General features: G+C 37.9%; 1 protein-coding gene across 1 annotated transcript in view; it reads left to right on the top strand.

Moving 5' to 3' along the window:
* Positions 1 to 18,939, top strand: part of LOC102866947 (chromosome unknown open reading frame, human CXorf30) — a 130,075-nt gene that overhangs the window by 81,156 nt on the left and 29,980 nt on the right. The window contains exon 10 of the mRNA XM_006881846.1: positions 5,110 to 5,275. Coding sequence (XP_006881908.1) covers positions 5,110 to 5,275 — 166 coding nt within the window. The remainder of the gene's footprint in view (positions 1 to 5,109; positions 5,276 to 18,939) is intronic.

Here is an 18,939-nt window from a genome sequence, read left to right as displayed (position 1 = left end):
TATTGTTATCACTAAAACTTCCAATACAATATTGAATGAGGTGATAATGGGCATCTTAGCCTACTTCCTGTTCTCAAGGAGAATACATTTAATATCTCTCCAAACAGTTTTGGTTATCAGATTTGCATATATACTATGTACTATGTTGAAGAAATTCCCCTCTAATCTAATTGAGTGTTTTAATCAGGAAAGGATGTTGGATTTTTGTCAAAGGCCTTTTCTCCATCAATTGATAGGATCATGCTGTTCTTATTCTTTCCCTTGTTAATGTGGTGAATTACACTGATTGGTTTTTCCTATGTTGAACCATCCTTGCCCACTGGTCGTGGTGAATTATTTTTTTATGTATCATTGGATTCTATTAGCCAGGATTTGGGCATCCGCTTCTGAAATGGCTTGCCTCCGGAAGCTCTATGTATGGACAGTGCTCAGGCCTTTCGTTCATAAGGTCACTATGAGTTGTCTACGACTCAATGGCACCTAACAACAGCAGCATCGTTGGATTCTATTAACCAGGATTTTATTCAGGATTTTTGCATATATGTTCATGAGTGATATTGGCCTATAGTTTTCTATTTTAGTGGTATCGTTACCTGGTTTTGGTATCAAGAATACATTTGGATCATAAAATGAATCTGAGAGAATTCCATCTTTTTCTGTTTTCTGAAATAGTTATTGTAGGATTCATGACAGTTTCTCTGTAAATGTTTGATAAAATTCACTTGTAAAGCCATCTGGTCCAGGACTTTTTTTGGCTGAAAGGTCCCCCCCCCCTTTTCAATTTCTTCTTTTGTAATGGGTCTGCTCAGATGTTCAGTTTCAGTTGGTATCAGTTTAGGTAGGTTGTAAATTTCTAAGTATTTGTCCATTCCCTCTTGGTTTTCATATTTGTTTAAGTATAATTTTTCATAATATTCCAATGTTAGCCTTTTTATTGTAGTTGGTTCTGTTGTAATGTTGCCCATTTTCTCTCTTAATCAGATTATTTGTGCCTTTTCCTTCTTTTCTTTCATTAGTTTTACTGGTGATTTTCAATTCTATTGACCTTTTCATAGAACCAACTCCTTGTTTTGTTGAAGATTTCAATTGTTTTTTGGTTTTCTATACCATTTATTTTTGCTCTAAATTTTATTTCACTTTTTATAAAGGGTGTCGGCTATCTTGCTGTTCTTTTTCAATTTTTTTGAGATGCTGGATTAGAGAGTCAATAGACATTTTTTCCTGCTATTTGATATGTTTGATAATTGCTATAAATTGACCTCTTATTACTTCTTTGGCTGTTTCCCAGAGGTTTTGGTAAGTGGTGTTTTCATTGTCATTTGCTTCAAGAAACTTTTTTATTTCATTTTTTATTTCTACTAGTACCCATTCATGTTCAAGCAAGGTGTTGTTCAGCTTCCAGATGTATGGTTTTTCTCCTTTATCCTCTTGTTATTAATTTCTAATTTTGTAGCATTGTGGTCTGAGAAAATGCTTTGTATTATTTCTATGTTTTTTAATTTGTTGATGCTTGCCTTGTGACCTAAAATATGATCTATTCTGGAGAATGTTGCATGCACATTGGAGAAGAAGATATACTGTGTTAGTTTTGTTTTTTTTGGGGGGCGTCCATAAGCCTATAAATATCTATGAGGTCGAGTTGGTTTATTGTGTGGTTTAATTCTAGAGCAATTTTGTTGAGTTTTTTCCTGGTAGTTCTATCTTTTCTTGAGAGTGTTGTATTAAAGTCTCCAACTACTCTTGCAGTGTTTTCTATTTCCTTTTTCAGTTTTGTTAATGTTGGCTTAATATATTTTGCAGGTCTTTCATTTGGTGCATAGATATTTACTATGTCCTCTTGTTCTATTGGCCCTTTAAGCATTATGCACCTCTGTAAGAAAGACATCTCTCAGGCTTTCCTGTAATGCTGGTCTTGTTTTTACAAACCCTCTTAGGTTCTGTTTTTCGGCAAATATCTTGATCTATCCTTCATATTTTATAGATAATTTTTCTGGGTACAGTATTCTTGTTTGACAGCTAGTGTTCTTTGGGTGTTCGATATATGTCCTTCCAGTCTCTTCTTGCTAACATGGTTTCTACTGAGAAATTGGCACTTAATCTTATCTGCTCTCCTTTTTAGGTTACTCTTTGTTTCTGCCTCGCTGCTTTAAGGATTCTCTCTTTATATTTGTTACTGACAAATTTAACTATGATATGCCTTGTTGTGTTTTTTTTTTTCTTTTGGGTTCTATTCTATACGGTGTTCACTGAGCATCTTGAATATATATTCTCTCATTCTTCAAAATGCCTGGTAAGATTTCCTCTAGCAATTCTTCCACAACAATTTTGGTGTGTTTACTTGCTTATTCCTATTCTGGGATTCCAGTGATGTGCATGTTATTTCTCTTGATGGTGTCCCACATTATTCTTAGATTTTCTTCTTTTCTTCCTTTTTTATTCTGCTTTTTCCTCTAGCAGATCAGTGGTGACAATTCTATCTTCCATTTCACTGGTTCTGTGTTCTGTCTCTTCAACTCTGCTCATGTGTCCCTCCATCATGTTGACAGCATCTGAAACATTGGACGTTCATTTTGAATCATGGTTTCTTATTTTTCCAGTGTTGCTAATGCCTCATTTGTTTTATCTTCATTGTTCTGTATTGGGTTTTTTTGTTTGTTTGTTTTTGCTCATCCTGGTTTTTGCTTGTAGTATCCTGTAATTCTTCAAGTTTGTCTTTTATCTATTGAAAATATTCAATCATTGTTCTTTTAAATTCTGTGTCAGAAAGTTCCATCAGACTTTCTGACTTCAGGAAATCTAGTGATACTCTGTCACCCTTTGGGGGTAACATCTTGCTTTGCACTTGTGTATTGTGTAAAATAGCTTGCTTTCTTTGAGACATTAATATATTCTTTATCTGAAGACAATGCTCTAGAATTCAGTTGGGCAGCTACCCCACTTATGTTTTTCTCTGAACTTCTGACTCAAGGGAGACGGTCAGTTCAGAGCCTGTGAGAGCAGCCTCTTGTAGGTAAGTCAGATCAAGGTGCTCCGGATTAAAGGCATGTTGTTTGACTGGACGTGTAAGTACAGGTGTGGAGCCAAATGGAGTGGGGCAGGCAGGGGGGTTGGGGCAATCACAGGGGCGGGTCAACCAATTTGCTGGCCTCACTCAGATCTCAGCTGTCTAGTTGCTTTCATGATTGAGATCCCTACTCAAATTCCAGCTGTCCGTCTCCCACCCAGCAGTTCTCACTCAGTGATCCCTGCCCAGCGGCACTTGCCCAGGTGTCCTCACTCAGTGGCTCCTGCCCAAGTGACCTTCCTTGGTGACATTTCCCTGGTCCAGTGAACCAGAGAAGACTCAGTCAAATTCCCATAAAACAGTGCTGCTTAATGTTCCTGTAGCTCCAAAACTAATTGTTCCCACAATAGTTCTTATTCAAATTCCTTTTGTCCACGTCATGCAACAGACCCACTGGGTTTTAGTGGGGCTTAAGAGAATTCAGTTTCCTCACTAAGCTTTCTTCTTTCAAAAGAGTCCTACAAAAGCTCAGCTAGCAGCTTTGGGCTTTGACCAGGTCCGCTGCAGGACCACGGCTTTGTGTTCCTGTAGTTCCAAAACTAATTGTTACAAAAGAAGTTCTGATTCAAATTCCTACTGTCGATATTGTGCAACAGACCCACTGGGTCTTAGTGGGTCTTAAGAGAATTCAGCCAATTTCTCCACTAACCTTTCTCCTTTCAAATGAATCCTAAAGCAGCTCAGCTAGCAGCTTCTGGCTTTGGCTGGGTCCATGGTGGGACCACGGTGTGGTGCAGCTTTATGTTTCTGTAGCTCCAAAATGAATTGTTCCAACAAAAGTGCCGAGTCAAATTCCTACTCTCCACATCATGCTGTGATGGTTGGTCTCTGTGCAGCATTAAGGACTCTCTAGTGGCCAATCTTTATGCAGCTTGCTATTCACACTGTACTCTCTACCGCCTACATCTTGGAATCCTCCTATCTTCATCCTAACACCACTATTTCCATTAAAGCTTTGATAACTAACTAACCAGTAGCAGGTGAATCTCAACTATGTTAGCATTTGCTTTATTTCTTTAAAGTTATTTGAATGCAATGGATTGTATAGTACCATCTGACTTGAGCTTCTTCTACCTAAGTTTATTTGTTCAAAATTCTCTAACAGAAATTAGACTCAATCACTTCTGTAAATTGGTCTGAATTTCTGCTAGAATTGTTTAGAGAAAGGTACTATCCATCCTAAATTATAAGAACGGATTCTGAATATCTTTTCTACCTTTATATACTAGAGACAGACTGGAAATTAGCTCATCTTTGGGCCTCCTTAAGTCAGGATTCTTGGGTCTTTTGTCCAGAATCTGTAACATACTTCTCAGTTTGCTGGTTGAGTTCTTTATCTGCAAATACTCACAATGTAATAACAATACTGCTCCACTTCCTGCTATACTACCCCTTCTAGCATTCTGAACCCTAATGCTGGACAAACACTGCCCCTTCACTTTTATGTGGTAGATTATTCTAAGGAGTGAGTGTCTCTCTGATGTAATTTTTCCCCTTATAAGCCTGTCTATTATTTGACTGGAAATTAAACCATAGGGTTTTTTTCCATGTGACTAATTGTATAAGCACTCTCGTCTTTAAAAATGTAATAGAACTTGAAAATCCTGCCCTAACAAATGGGAATGTTATGATTCAGTATTACTTAAAGTGCAAACATTTTAATTAATAAATTGCAAGTCTGTGTTTTAATACATTTGGTATATAGACCACATGTCATGGTATAGTTCATAACAAGAATTTTTCTTATTTCATAAGTATGAATGTTAAAGACTTCATGGTAGTAATAATTGCCTTTTGAGGGCTTTTGGTTTGTATTCTAATTTATCTGTTAATAAAAATCTATTGAGTACTAATATATATATATATGTATATACATGTATATTGAGTACTACCTTATAGTCATGAACTAGGTAGAATTAATACAAAGGTAAAAAGTATATGTTCTCTCTCTTCCTCTAAGCATCTGTGCATAATTAATATTAATGTAACTGATGTTCACTCTATGTATACTTAATTACATATAATTATTTATTTTCTTTTCCTAGAAAAAATTAGAAAATTCGAGTATGAAATTGAATATGAATCCAACAAAATGAAGTCTAGCTTAAAATCCTTCGTAACTATATATTTGAAAAAATTAAGTTGTAAAATCAAGAAAAACCAGATAAAACTTGTTTTCATGCTGCTATTTAAACCAATGAAACCAGTGAGGTAAATCTATTCTTTATCCCTTTTTTTCTTTAAACAATATCATCCTTCACTTAGAAGCAAGGTCTGATTCTATTTTCTGTATTTTCATATTAAGATTGTATCAGTTCTGAAGAGCTGAGGGAAGAATTTGGATTATATCTATCAAGATATGACATAAAATTTCCATGAGGGGGGAAAATTACTAAAAATCTGAAATGTTCTTTAATAATTAAGACCTCTTTTTTTACCTCTTTAAGGAATTAAAGTTATCCTCTGATGAATGAAAAGTGTAATTTATAACATTTTCTGCCAAAATGCTCTTACCTGGTGAAAAACACTGACTACATAACAATTCTTGTGCTACTTCCCAGAACCAGTTAGAATAATGAAGATGTACAAATTATATTCTACATTGCAGCAAACTTCATTTATTATTTTTCCACCATTAAACACCTCAACACCATATATCCTCCTGAAAAGTGCAACTCAGTAATGCTGGAATCTGTGAAAATAGTGACTTTTTTATTATTTGTCCTCTGAACATTTTAAATTCACTTTCTGATTAACTGAACTTGTAAAAGTGGTAGTGGTTAGGTGCCATTTAGTTGGTTCTGACCCATAATGACAATAGAAGAAAATACTACCTAGTCCTGCCCCATCTTTACAATCTCTGCTGTGCTTAAAGCCATTGTTGCCTACACAGTGTTAATCCATCTTGTTGAGGGACCTTCTACTTTAACATGAATGTTGGGTTTTTTCTCCAGGGACTGGTCCCTCCTGATAAGTAGATAAGATGAAATCTCCCCATCTTAGCTTCTAAGGAATATTCTAGGTACCCTTGTTATAAGATAGATTTGTTTGTTCATTTGAAAATTCATGAAATATTTCAATATTCTTTCCCAACACCAAGATTCAACAGCATAGTTTCTTCTCTCCCATTCCTTATTAATTTTCCAACTTTCACATGCCTATCAAACTAAAAAAGCTCAAATTCACCACTGTTTAGTTGGTTCTGACCAGAGTGACCTTCTATTGAGTTTCCCTATGACTGCAGTTTGTTGTGTACCATAGCGTTGGAACCAACCCATAGCTGACTCTCCAGCAGGTTTTCAGAAGCAGTTTATCATACAGGAGGAGATTGCTCATCCTTTCTCAGAGCAGCTGGTGGATTTGAACCGCATGACTTTGGGATTGAAGCACAGCTTCTTGCTACTAGACCACCAGGCCACCCTTAAATGACTGAAAATATCATGGCTTGGGCGAGGTATACCTTTGTAATCAAAGTGTCATACTTGCTCTTTAGCATTTCAGAGAGGTCCTTTGCAGCAGGTTTCCCTGAAGTATTATCTTATTTCTTAACTGCTTGTCTTATTCTCAACTGCTTCTTCTATGACTTTTTTGATACAAGGAAAATGAAATCCACAACAATCTTGTCCCCTCTCACCACTCTGTTTGTCATGATGATATTTACTGTACCATTTTTTTTTATTTCAAGGTACAATCCATACCAAAGACTGTATGTAGTCTGAACTTCATCATTAAGTGCTTCATATCATCTTCATTTTCAGCAAGCAAGATTCTGTCATCTTTGTCTCACATGTTGTTCATAAGTCTAATCATGGTGTCTCATTCTTCTTCATATAATCCAACTTCTCTGGTTACTTACTCAGCATGTTGTTGTTGTTGTTGTTATGTGCCGTTGAGTAGCTTGCAACTCATAGCAACCCTATGTACAACAGCCCTAAACTCTGCTCTGTCCTGTGCCAATCTCACTGTCTCCGATACACCCATCCCAATTACCCTAGTCACTGAATCAATCCACCTCATAGAGGGCCTTCTCCTCCTGCACCTGCCCTCCACACTGCCAAGCATGATGTCCCTCTCAAAAGACTAATCTCTCCTTACAACATGTCCAAAGTATGTCAGAAGAAGCCTCAGAATCCTTGCCTCCAAGGAGCCACCCAGTTTAACCCTTTCCAGGATGAATCTGTTTGTTTTCTTAGCATTCTATGGCATCCTCAATACTCTTCTCAGGCACTACAGCTTAAAGGCATCCTATCCTCCTTAGTCATTGTTCAACTCTCTGATGCATAACAAGTGATTGCAAAGGCCATGGCCTGTATCAAATGCACCTTAGTCTCCAGAGAGACAGCATTGCTCTTCAGTACTTTGGAGAGGTCCCTAACAGCAGGCTTTCCCATGGCAATATGTCTTTTAATTTCCTGGCTGCTGGTGCCAAGAGTGTTGGCTGTGGAGCCAAGCCGACTAAAGTTGTTAGCAATCTCAATATTTCCACCATCCATCCTGATGCTGCCAATTGGTCCAGTGGTGAGAATCTTTGTCTTCTTGATATTGAGCCTCAATCCATATTGAAGGCTGCAGTCCTTGACCCTCTGCAGAAAGCGCTTCAAGTCCTCCTCAGTTTCAGCAAGCAGGGTTGTGTCATCTGCATAACGCAGATTGTTGATACATCTTTCACCAATACTGATGCCGCATTTCTCCTCATAGAGCCCAGCATCCCAGATAATCTGTTCTGAATACAGGTTAAAAAGGTATGGAGACAGAACACATCCCTGGTGTATGCCCTTCCCAATTTTGAACCATGCAGTGTTTCTTTGCTCTTGTTCTGATGACTGCCTCTTGGTCCAAGTATAGGTTTCACATTAGCATGATCAAGTGTTATGGGGTTCCCCTTCTTCTCAGAATCAACCACAGTTTGTTATGATCCACACAGTCAAATACCTTTGCATAATCAATGAAACACAGATATACATTACTCTGGTATTCCCTGCTTTCAGCTAAGATCCATCTAACATTAGCTGCAATAACCCTAGTACCACGACCCCTTCTAAACCTAGCCTGGACTTCTGGCAGTTCTCTGCTCATGTGCTGTTCCAGTCGTTTTTGGATACTCATCAGTAGAAACTTGCTTGCATGTGAAATCAATGATATTGTTCTATAGTTTCCACACTCAGAACCCTGCACTGTCTTGAGCCTACCTCATTGTCTCTGACACACCTACCTCCATTACCCCAGTCTCTGAGTTAATCCATCTCTCCCAAGGTCTTCCTCTCTTGTGCTGTCCTTCCATCCTTTAAAGCATGATGTCCCTCTCCAAAGACTGGTCCCTCCTTGCAGCATGCCCAAAGTATGTCACACGGAGCTTCAGAGTCCTTGCCTCCAAGAAGTAGCCTGGTTTTACCCTCTCCAGGGTGGACACCACAACTCAAAGGCATCAAACATTCTTCTATCATCCTTAGTAATTTTCCAGCTCTCTGATGAATAGCAAGTACTTGTGGTGACCATGGCCTGGATCAGGTGCACCTTAGTCTCTAGAATTACATCATCATACTCTGGATAGGTCCCTGGCAGCAGATTTTCCCAATGCAATTTGTCTTTTTATTTCCTGGCTGCTGGTACCAAGAGTGTAAGTTGGGGAGACAAACAACCTGAAGCTGTGAACAATCTCAATCTCACCATGTCTTTCACGATGCTGCCAATTGGCCCAGTGGTGAGAATCTTTGTTATCTTAATGTTGAACTTCAATATTTCCATTCGTGTCTCAGTTCTAATTTCTTTGGATTATATTCCTTGTAGCTGGGTCACATGGTATTTCTGTGTTTGGATTTTTGAGGAAATTTCAGACTTTCTTCCAGAGTGGTTGTACCATTTTACAATCCCACCAGCAGTGCATGAGAATTCCATTCTTTTCACATTCTCTCCAACATTTATTGCTAGTTGTCCTTTTAAACTTTGCTACTGGTACTGGGGCAAGATAGTATCTTAATTTTTTAATTTGAATACTCTGATTTCCAGTTACTTTTAGCATGTCTTTATGTGTCTGTTGGCCATTGGAATGTCTTATTTAGTGAAAAGCCTTTTAATATCTTTTGTCCATTTTGTTACTGGCTTATCAGTCTTTTCTGTGTGGTGGCCCTGCAATATTCTATAAATTTCCTTATAGGACCCTTGTCTGAAATGTTTTTCCCTAGTCTGCAGGTTTTCTTTTCACCCAATTGGAAAACGTTTTTCATGTGCATGGGACTTTTTAGAAGGTCGATTTTGTTGTGCATTTCTGGCTATAATTACAAGCCTACTTATACCATAGGCTAGGGCTTCTAAATTTGCTCTCATTTTATCTCTTATGATGTTTATGGTCTTGGGATTTACCTCCTAGGTCTCTGATCCACATTGAGTTGTTTGTGTGTGTGAGATGGGTGATGTGGATCTTGCTTCGGCTTTCTTCAGGAAGATGTCCAGTTTTGCCAGCACCATTTGTTGAAGAGGTTGTCATTTTCCTATTTAATAGGTTTTGATTACTTGTCAAATACAAATTGACTATAGGTTGTTATTGTTATGTGCAGTCGAGTCACTTGCAACTCATAGGGACCCAATGCACAACAGCCCTAAACCCTGCTCTATCCTGCGACAACTGCACCGCCTCTGACACACCCATCCCGATTACCCCAGTCACCGAATCAATCCATCTCATAGGGGATCTTCCCCTCCTGCGCCGTCCCTCCACCCTCCCAAGCATGCTGTCCCTCTCCAAGGACCTGTCCCTCCTTACAATATGTCCAAAGTATGTCAGACAAAGCCCCAGAATCCTTGCCTCCAAGGAGCAGCCTTGTTTAACCCTCTCCAGGATGAATCTGTTTGTTTTCTTGGCAGTCCATGGTACATTCAATATCTTCCCCAACACCACAGCTCAAAGGCATCAATTCTTCTTCTATCCTTCTTAGTCGTTGTCCAACTCTCTGATGCATAACAAGTGATCACAAAGACCATAGCTTGTATTAGATGCACCTTAGTCTCCAGAGTGACACCATTGCTCTTCAGTACACTGGAGAAGTCCCTAACAGCAGACTTTCCCACTGCAATACGTTTTTTTTAATTTCCTCGCTACCAGTGCCAAGAGTGATGACCATAGGTAGATGGGTTAATTTTTCAGTTATTATTATATTTCATTGATCCATGTGTCTGCTATTGTACCAAAATCATACTGTTTTGGTTCATAAGCTGTGGAGTAGGTTTTGAGATCAGAGAGTATTATTCCCCTTCACTGCATTTTTAGTTTTCCATAGAGCTTGGCTTATATGGAATCTCTTTTCTTTCAAACTAAACCTGTCAATTGTCTTTTCTATCTCTTTGAAAAATGAGTTTAGTACATTATTGGGATTGCACGGAACAAGTAAATTGCTTTTGGTAGGATTATTATTTTCGCTATGTTGAGTCTTTTTGTCCATTAACAGGGAATTTTTCCCCTATCTAGTTAAGTCTCTTATTGTATCTTGTAGGAGTATTTTGTAATTTTCCTTATAAATGTCCCTAGTTAGATTTATTCCAAACTATCTTAATATATAGTTGGCTATTGTAAATGGTATTTCTTTCTTAGTTTCCTTTTATGTATTTTATTTGTAGCTGTACAGATATCTCACTCATTTTTATATATTGATCTTGTATCCTTCCAGTCTGCTGAATTGACCTACTAGATGTAACTAGTATTTTTGTTGAGCCTTTGTGGTCAAAGTCATTATCATTGCAAACAAGGACCAGATAAAGATGCCCACTATTTCCATTTTATTCAATATTGTATGGAGCTCTGGTGGCCTAGTGGTAATAAAATGCACTGCAATCTCCTCCCATGTGATTTTCTGCGTCTGAGAATTCCCTGGAGGGTCAGGTGTGAGTCTATTCCAATACCATGGCACACAATAGCAACAGTATTCAATATTGTATTAAAAGTACTGGCTAGGATAATAAAACAGGAGAAGGAAATAAGAGGCATCTAAATTGGAAAAGAGGTGTTAAATCTATCACTATATGCTGACTATATGATAGTATACACATAAAATTACTTTTTAAATTATCTTCAGCAAGGTTTTACTTATCTGTGATATTAATAATATTGTTTGATAAGTTCCACATTCTGTTAGATTGTCTTTAATTAGAATGAGCACTAATAAGGATCTCTACCAGTTGATTAGTCAGGTAGCTATCAACGACATTTCTTCGTGTAGATGAAAAAATATGTCTAATGCTGCATCTGTTTGTAGAAACATCAATATTCCATCAGTTTCTGAACTTTGGTTTTTGTCAATGCTCTCAATGCAGCTTGGACTTCTTCCTTCAGTACCATCAGTTCTTAAATATATTCTACTCTCTGAAATGAATGAGCATTAAACAATTCTTCTTTCTAAACATAGAAAATATTTTCTTTTCATTGTTGTATATTTTCTTCCTCCCTCTCTCCTTCCCCTCCTTCACCCATCCCAACTATGCACTCCTTGTTCCAGACTGTTGTCATACATGTAATGTCTAATCATGTACTCCTTTCAAACAGTTCTTCCTCTCATCTTATTTAATGTGGTATATCTGTCTATCTACAGTGACTCAGTGGAGACCTTCCATCTACTTCTGTTTTTTGGTTTTTTTATCTTAATGAAAGATTACAGAGACTTTGGATTTCCATTCATTCACTGTTGCACACTTTTCTCCCTGACCATCACTCTGCCCCAGTTCTCTTTTCTCTTTGAAAAGTTTTTTAAAAACAGCTTTCATTGTTATACAATCCCCCCCCCGTCCTCCCCGTCCACTCCAATATGCAGCTTTCACTCTGGAATCTTGTCATGACAATAATATCTAATCATATATTCCTCCTAAACAGTTCTCTCCCTCATATATTTGAAATATTTATCCCATCTTTCTCAGTCTCCTCCCAATGCCAATGTTATTTCTGTTTTACAACAGTGGCACTACGCAGTATTTGTCCTTTTGTGTCTGAGATATTTCAGTCAGCATAATGTCCTCCAGGGTCACCCATTTTGAATAATATTGCATGAGTTCCTTGTTTTTCAGTGCAGCAGCACAGTATTCCATTGTGTGAATATACCACAGCTTCTCTATCCATTCATTTGTTGATGGGCACTTGGGTTCTTTGCTGTTGTGAACAAAGACATAATAAACATTGGTGTGCATGTCTGCTTGGGTGGCAGTTCTAGTTTCTTTAGGGTATATTCCCAGTAGTAGAATTGCTGGGTCAAATGGTATTTCTATTTCCAACGTTTTGAGAAAGCACTATACTGCCTTCCATAATGGTTACACAGTTTTACACTTCTTCCAGCAGTGAATAAGAGTGCACATTTCTTCACAACCTGACCAGCAGTTGTTGTTTGCTGCCCTTTTAAATCTCATAGTTGTTTGATTTACATCTCTCTCTCAGAGCTAGGGATTTTGAACATTTCTTCATGTATTTGTTTGCCATCTGAATATCTTCTTTGGTGACGTATCTGTTCATATCGTGGGCCTATTTTTCAATTGGCTTGTTTACCTTTATCTTCTTATGGTGCTTGAGTATTTTATAAATTCTAGATAAAAGTCCCTTATCAGACATGTCATTACCAAATATTTTTTCCCAGGCTCTGGCTTTCCTTTTTACCCTGTTGGAAAAGTTTTTGGATGTGCATAGGGATTTTAATTTTAGGAGGTCCCATTCATCTATTTCTCTCCTGGTTGTAGGATTTTCAGAATGCTTGGAAGACTGTTTATGTTGTGGACTAGGTCTTCTAGAGTTCTTCCAAGTTTTTCTTTAATGAAGTTTATAGTCCTTGGTTTCAGTCCTAGATCGTTGATCCATTTTGAGTTGGTTTTTGTGTATAGAGTGAGGTGTGAAACTTGCTATAGATACTTTTCTAATTTTGCCAACACCATTTTTTCAAAAGGCTATTGTTTCCCCACTTAACTGATTTTATCTCCTTTTCAAAAATCAGTTGACCATAGGTAGATGGGCTGATTTCATGGTTCTCAATTCTATGCCATTGATCTATATATCTATCATTGTACCAGTACCATGCTGTCTTGACCACCACGGCAGCGTAGGACTTGAAATCTGGGATTGTGATGCCTCCTACCTTGTTTCTCTTTTTTAAGGAGTGCTTTGCTTATTTGGGGCCTCTTTCCATTCCAAATGAAATTGGAGATTGCCTTTTCCATCTTGTTGAAGAATGGAATTAGTGGTTGCATTGAACATGTAAATTGCGTTTGGTAAAATTGTCATTTTTACAATATTGAGTCTTCTTATCCATTTCTCCAGGTTTCTTGTAGTAATGTTTTGTCATTTTATTTGAATAGATCCTTTGGGCTCCTAGTTAGATTTACTCCCAAATATTTTAATTTATGGTTAGCTATTGTGATGGGTATTGTTTTTCTTAGGTCCAGCTCTGTATTCTCTTTATCACTGTAGAGAAATCCAATTGATTTTGGTATGTTGATCTTGTATCCTGCCACTTTGCTGAATTGGTCAACCTTGTCCAGTAGTTTTCTTGCTAAGTCTTTAGGATTTTCTAAGTATACTATCATATTATCTGCATAGAGAGATAATTTTACCTATTCTTTTCCAGTTTGGATACTTCTTATTTCCTTTTACTGTATTATTGGGGTCAAGATTGGTGGACGATTTATCAATAATCTGCGTTATACGGATGACACAACCCTGCTTGCTGAAACTGAGGAGGACCTGAAGCGCCTGCTACAGAGTGTCAAGGACTGCAGCCTACAATATGGATTGAGGCTCAATGTCTAGAAGACAAAGATTCTCACCACTGGGCCAATTGGCAGCATCAGGATGGATGGTGAAGAGATTGAGATTGTACACAGCTTTAGTTTGCTTGGCTCCATAGTCAACAGTCTTGGCACCAGCAGACAGGAAATGAAAAGGCGCATTGCCATGGGAAAGTCTGCTTTTAGGGACCTCTCCAAAGTGCTGAAGAGCAATGGTATCTCTTTGGATACTAAGGTGCGTCTGATACAGGCCATGGTCTTCACAATCACCTGTTATGCATCAGCGAGTTGGACAATGACCAAGGAGGATAGAAGGAGAATTGATGCCTTTGAGCTGTGGTGCTGGAGAAGAGTATTGAGAATACCATGGACTGCTAGGAAAACAAACAGATTTGTCCTGGAAAGGGTTAAACTGGGTGGCTCCTTGGAGGCAAGGATTCTGAGGCTCCGTCTAACATACTTTGGACATGTTGTGAGGAGAAACCGGTCCTTAGAGAGGGACATCATGCTTGGGAGGGTGGAGGGACGGCGCAGGAGAGGAAGGCCCTATGTGAGGTGGATTGATTCAGTGACTGGGATAATTGGGATGGGAGTGTCAGAGACAGTGCGCTTGGCACAGGACAGAGCGGAGTTTAGGGCTGTTTTACATAGGGTCGCTATGAGTCGCAGGCGACTCGACGGCACAACACAACAACAACAACAACAACAACAACAACAACAACATGTTTTCCAATGCAATATTGAATAAGAGAGATGATAGTGCACATCCTTGCCTAGTTCCTGTTCTCTAAAGCAATGTCTTTAATTTGTCTCCATTGAGAACAATGGCAGCTCTCAGGTTTGTGTACGTATTTTTACTATGTTGGCGAAATTCCCTCTGTTTCTATTTTGTTGAGTGTTTTAATCAACAAAGGGTGTTGGATTTTGTCGAAGGCCTTTTCTGCATCAATTGATAGGATCATGTGGTTCTTATTCTTAGCTTTGTTAACATGATGAACTGTATTGATTGTTTTTCTTATGTTGAATCATCCTTGCATACCTCTTATGAATCCCATTTGATCATGGTGAATTATTTTTTGATGTATCATTGGACTCTACTGGCCATGATTTATTCGGGATTTTTGCTTCTATGTTTATAAGAGATAGTGGCCTATGGTTTTCTAATGTGATGGTGTCTTTACCTGGCTTTGGTATCAAGGATATGTTTGCTTCATTGAATGAGTCTAGGAGAATTCCACCTTTTTTTTTATTTTCTGAAATAGTTTATGTAGAACTGGTGACAGTTCTTATCTGAATGTTTGATAAAATTCACTTGTAAAACTGTCTGGCCCAGGACTGTTTTTGGCTGTAGGTTGTTTTATAATACCTTTTAATTTTCTTCTTTTCTAATGGGTCTCTTCAGATGTTCAATTTTGGTTTGCATCGGTTTAGGTATGTTTTGAATTTCTAACTATTTGTCCATTTACTCTAGGTTTTTATATTTTTTGAGTATAGTTTTTTCATAATATTCCAATGTTAGACTTTGTATTTTAGTTGGTTCTGTTGTTACATTGCTCATTTCATCTTTTATTCAGATTATTTGTGTCTTTTCGTTTGTTAGTTTTGCTAGTGGTTTGTTGATTTTTATTGACCATTTCAAAGAGCCTACTCCTAGTTTTGTTGATGGTTTCAATTGTTTTCCTGTTTTGTATTTCATTTCTTTCTCCTCTAATTTTTATAATTTCAGTTTTTTTAGAGGGTGTTGGTGTTCTTCTTGTTCTTTTTCAATTAGTTGGATATGTTGGGTTAGAGAGTCAATGGTTGGTTTTTTCCTACCTTTTAATGTGTTTGCTTATGGCTATAAGTTGACCTCTGATTATTGGTTTGGTTGTTTCCCAGAGGTTTTAGTAGGTTGTGTTTTCATTGTTTTTTTTTTAAAAAAGAAACTTTTTCATTTCATTTCTTATTTCTTCTAGTACCCATTCATGTTCAAGCCAGGTGTTGTTCAGCTTCCAAATGCCTGGTTTTTTTCTTCTTTATCATCTTGTTTCTAATTTCTAATTTTTAGCATTGTGGTCTAACAAGATACTTTGTATTATTTCTATGTTTTTGAATTTATGGATGCCTGCCTTGTGACCTAAAATGTGATCTATTCTGGAGAACGTCCCATGCACATTGGAGAAGGTGTACTGTGCCTTTTTTGGGTTCATTAGCCTATAAATATCTATGAGATCTAGTTGGTTTATTGCGTGGTTTAATTCTTGAGCATGTTTGTTGAGTTTCTTTCTAGTAGTCTCCAACTACTATAGTAGTGTTTTCTATTTCCATTTTCAGTTTTGTTAATGTTTGTTTTACATATTTTGCAGGTCTTTTATTTGGTGTATAGATATTTATTATTGTTATTTCCTCTTGTTCTTTTGACCTTTAAGCATTATGTAGTGATTTCCTGGTCCTTCGTTATGGTTTTTTTAATTGAAATTTATTTTATTAAAGATTAATATCACTATTCTTGCTTTTTGCTCGTTGTCATTTGCTTGGTATTTTTTCCCTTTCATTTTATTTTTAATCTTTCTTTATCTTCATTTTTCTGGTGTGTCTCTTGTAGAGAGCATATTAATGGATTTTGGGTTTTTTTTGTCCAATCTGCTTCTCTTTTTCTCTTCAACGGTGCATTCAAACCATTCACATACAGTGTTATTATTAATAGGCAAGCTTTTATTGCTATGATTTTGCTGTTGAGTTCTTTTTGGTGTTGTTGCTGGTTACTTTGGTTCATCCGTTTTTTTCTGTGGCACCTCTGTAAGCAGGACATCACTTATTGCTTCCTGGAATGCTGGTCTTGTTTTTACAAACTCCCTTAGGTTCTGTTTTTCTGGGGCTATCTTGATCCCTCCTTTATATGTGATGCACAATTTTTCTGGATTCAGTATTCATGGTTGACAGTTGTGTTCTTTAAATGTTTGATATATGTCATTCCACTGTCCTCTTGCTCTCATGGTTTCTTTTGAGAAATCAGCATTTAATCTTATCTGCTCTCCCTTATAGGTTACTCTTTGTTTCTCCCTCACCCCTCACCGCTTTCAGTATTCTCTCCTTATCTTTGATTCTGACAAATAGGACTCTGATATTCCTTTTTTGTTTTGTTTTTCTTTTAGGGTTTATGCTGTATGGTGTTTGTTTAGTTTCTCCTCTAGTAATTCTTCCACAAATTTTTTGGTACCTTTAGCTGCTTTTCCCTGTTCTGGGATTCCAATGATGTGCATGTTGTTTCTCTTGACGGTGTCCCACATAATTCTTAGGTTTTCTTCTTTCTTTTTTTTAACATTCCGCTTTTGGTTCTAGCAGATCAGTGGTGACAATTCTATTTTCTGTTTCACTGGTCTATGTTCCATCTCTACAACCCTGCTCATGTGACCCTACATCATGTTGACTGCATCTGAAGCATTGGCTCTCATATTCTGAACTGTGGTTTCTTGTTTTTCCAGTGCCTCTAATGCCTCATTTGTTTTATCTGCATTGTTTTGGATTTTTTTTAAGCTCCTCCTGGGTTTTGCTTTCAGTGTCCTCTAACTCTTCAAGTTTTTCTTTCACCCAGAGAAAATATTCAATCATCGTTGTTGTTTTTTTTTTAAATTCTGGGTCACAACGTTTCATCATACTTTCTGGCTTCAGGAAACTCATTGATACTGTGTGCCATTTTTGAGGTTACATCTTGCTTTGGGCTTGTGTAGGGGAAAAGGTAGCTTGCTTCCTATGTGACATTGCTGTGATAGAGCTGAGGTGGTAGTCACTGCCCCAGAAGAAGGTGCGGCAACACCCTCCCTGGGTTTCTCTCAGCTCAATAGTGAAAAGGACTGTGGCAGCATCCTCCTCTGTCAGACAATTTCTGCAGCTAGGGAAGTCCAAGGTGCTCTTGGCTAAAGGCAGTTGATGGACTGGAAGTGAGGAAACACAAGGCGGAACACAGAGACCTGATTGGAAAACCAGGAAACTTTAGTTTTCCCTTCAAGAATGAGCTCCAGCTGTCTCATTCCCTTTTGATTGGGCTTAATGGGTGCCCCATGATCCAGCCAAACAGCAGTTACCCCCTACCAAGTACCTCACTCAAGTTCCAGCATCACTCCCGGTTCGTGTCAGGACCATTGCTCTGGGCGTGGACAGGCGGCATCAGGACAGGAGTTCTGGGTATGTGCCAGCAATGACATGACTGGAGTTCTGGGCTCAAATAATTCAGATTCCAGCTTTTCTGCTTGCCACAGATCAATGTTCCCTGGCATGTTACTCCCCAATGCATGCATTAGCAGCTCCCTGGCACGAGCATGGCCTCAGCAATCAACTCCCTGGCATGAGAATGGCATCAGCAAGCAGCTTCTTGGTGCAGGCCTGGCATCAGCAGGGAGCTTCCTGGCACAGGCCTCACTCCAGCAGGCAGCTCCCTGGTGTGTGTAGACGGTTGCTTTTATCTCACTCAAATTCCAACTGTCTGTTTCACTACCACATCTTGTTGCTGAGGCTGCCGCCTTCTATCTTCTTTTGATACCTCTGGCATAGTTCAAGATTTTGCCATAGAATCTGTCCTTTAGTATTTCAACTTGAGGCTTGAATTTGTTCTTAGTTTTCTCAGTAAAAAATGCCAAGAATAGGATTTTCTTCCCTTTTGGTTTTCCAGCTCCAATTCTTTGCATATTTCATTATAGTTTTCTCAGTAAAAAATGCCAAGAATAGGATTTTCTTCCCTTTTGGTTTTCCAGCTCCAATTCTTTGCATATTTCAAAAAAATATTTTGTTTTAAAAAGGAAAACACATAAAAAGGAAATAAACAACCAAAAAAGAGAAACAATATCTGGTTGCAAAATCCCAGGAAAAGAAAAATTTGGCATCTTATCTTTAAAATGTACTTTAGAGAGGTAGTTTCATTATATCTCTTCTAGCTATTTATGATTTTTTAAAAGTAAACCCAGATTAATCAAACCAAAGCCTTTTAATCAAGAGGCATATATAGTTCCTCCCACCTGACTTTAGATTTTGGTTAGAATTCAATGTCAACTGCAAAGTAGAAAGAAAACATATTTAGAACCTCTTTATGAACTAAAGCTACTATTGCTACAACATTAAAAATCCATGTTAAGACATCCTTAAAGTACAAC

This window comes from Elephantulus edwardii, unplaced genomic scaffold (assembly GCF_000299155.1).
Source record: "Elephantulus edwardii isolate Elephantulus edwardi_28Jun2011 unplaced genomic scaffold, EleEdw1.0 scaffold00016, whole genome shotgun sequence".
Classification (NCBI taxonomy): Eukaryota; Metazoa; Chordata; class Mammalia; order Macroscelidea; family Macroscelididae; genus Elephantulus; species Elephantulus edwardii.
Note: the sequence above shows the minus strand (reverse complement) of the source record. Positions and strands in the feature narration are given on the sequence as shown.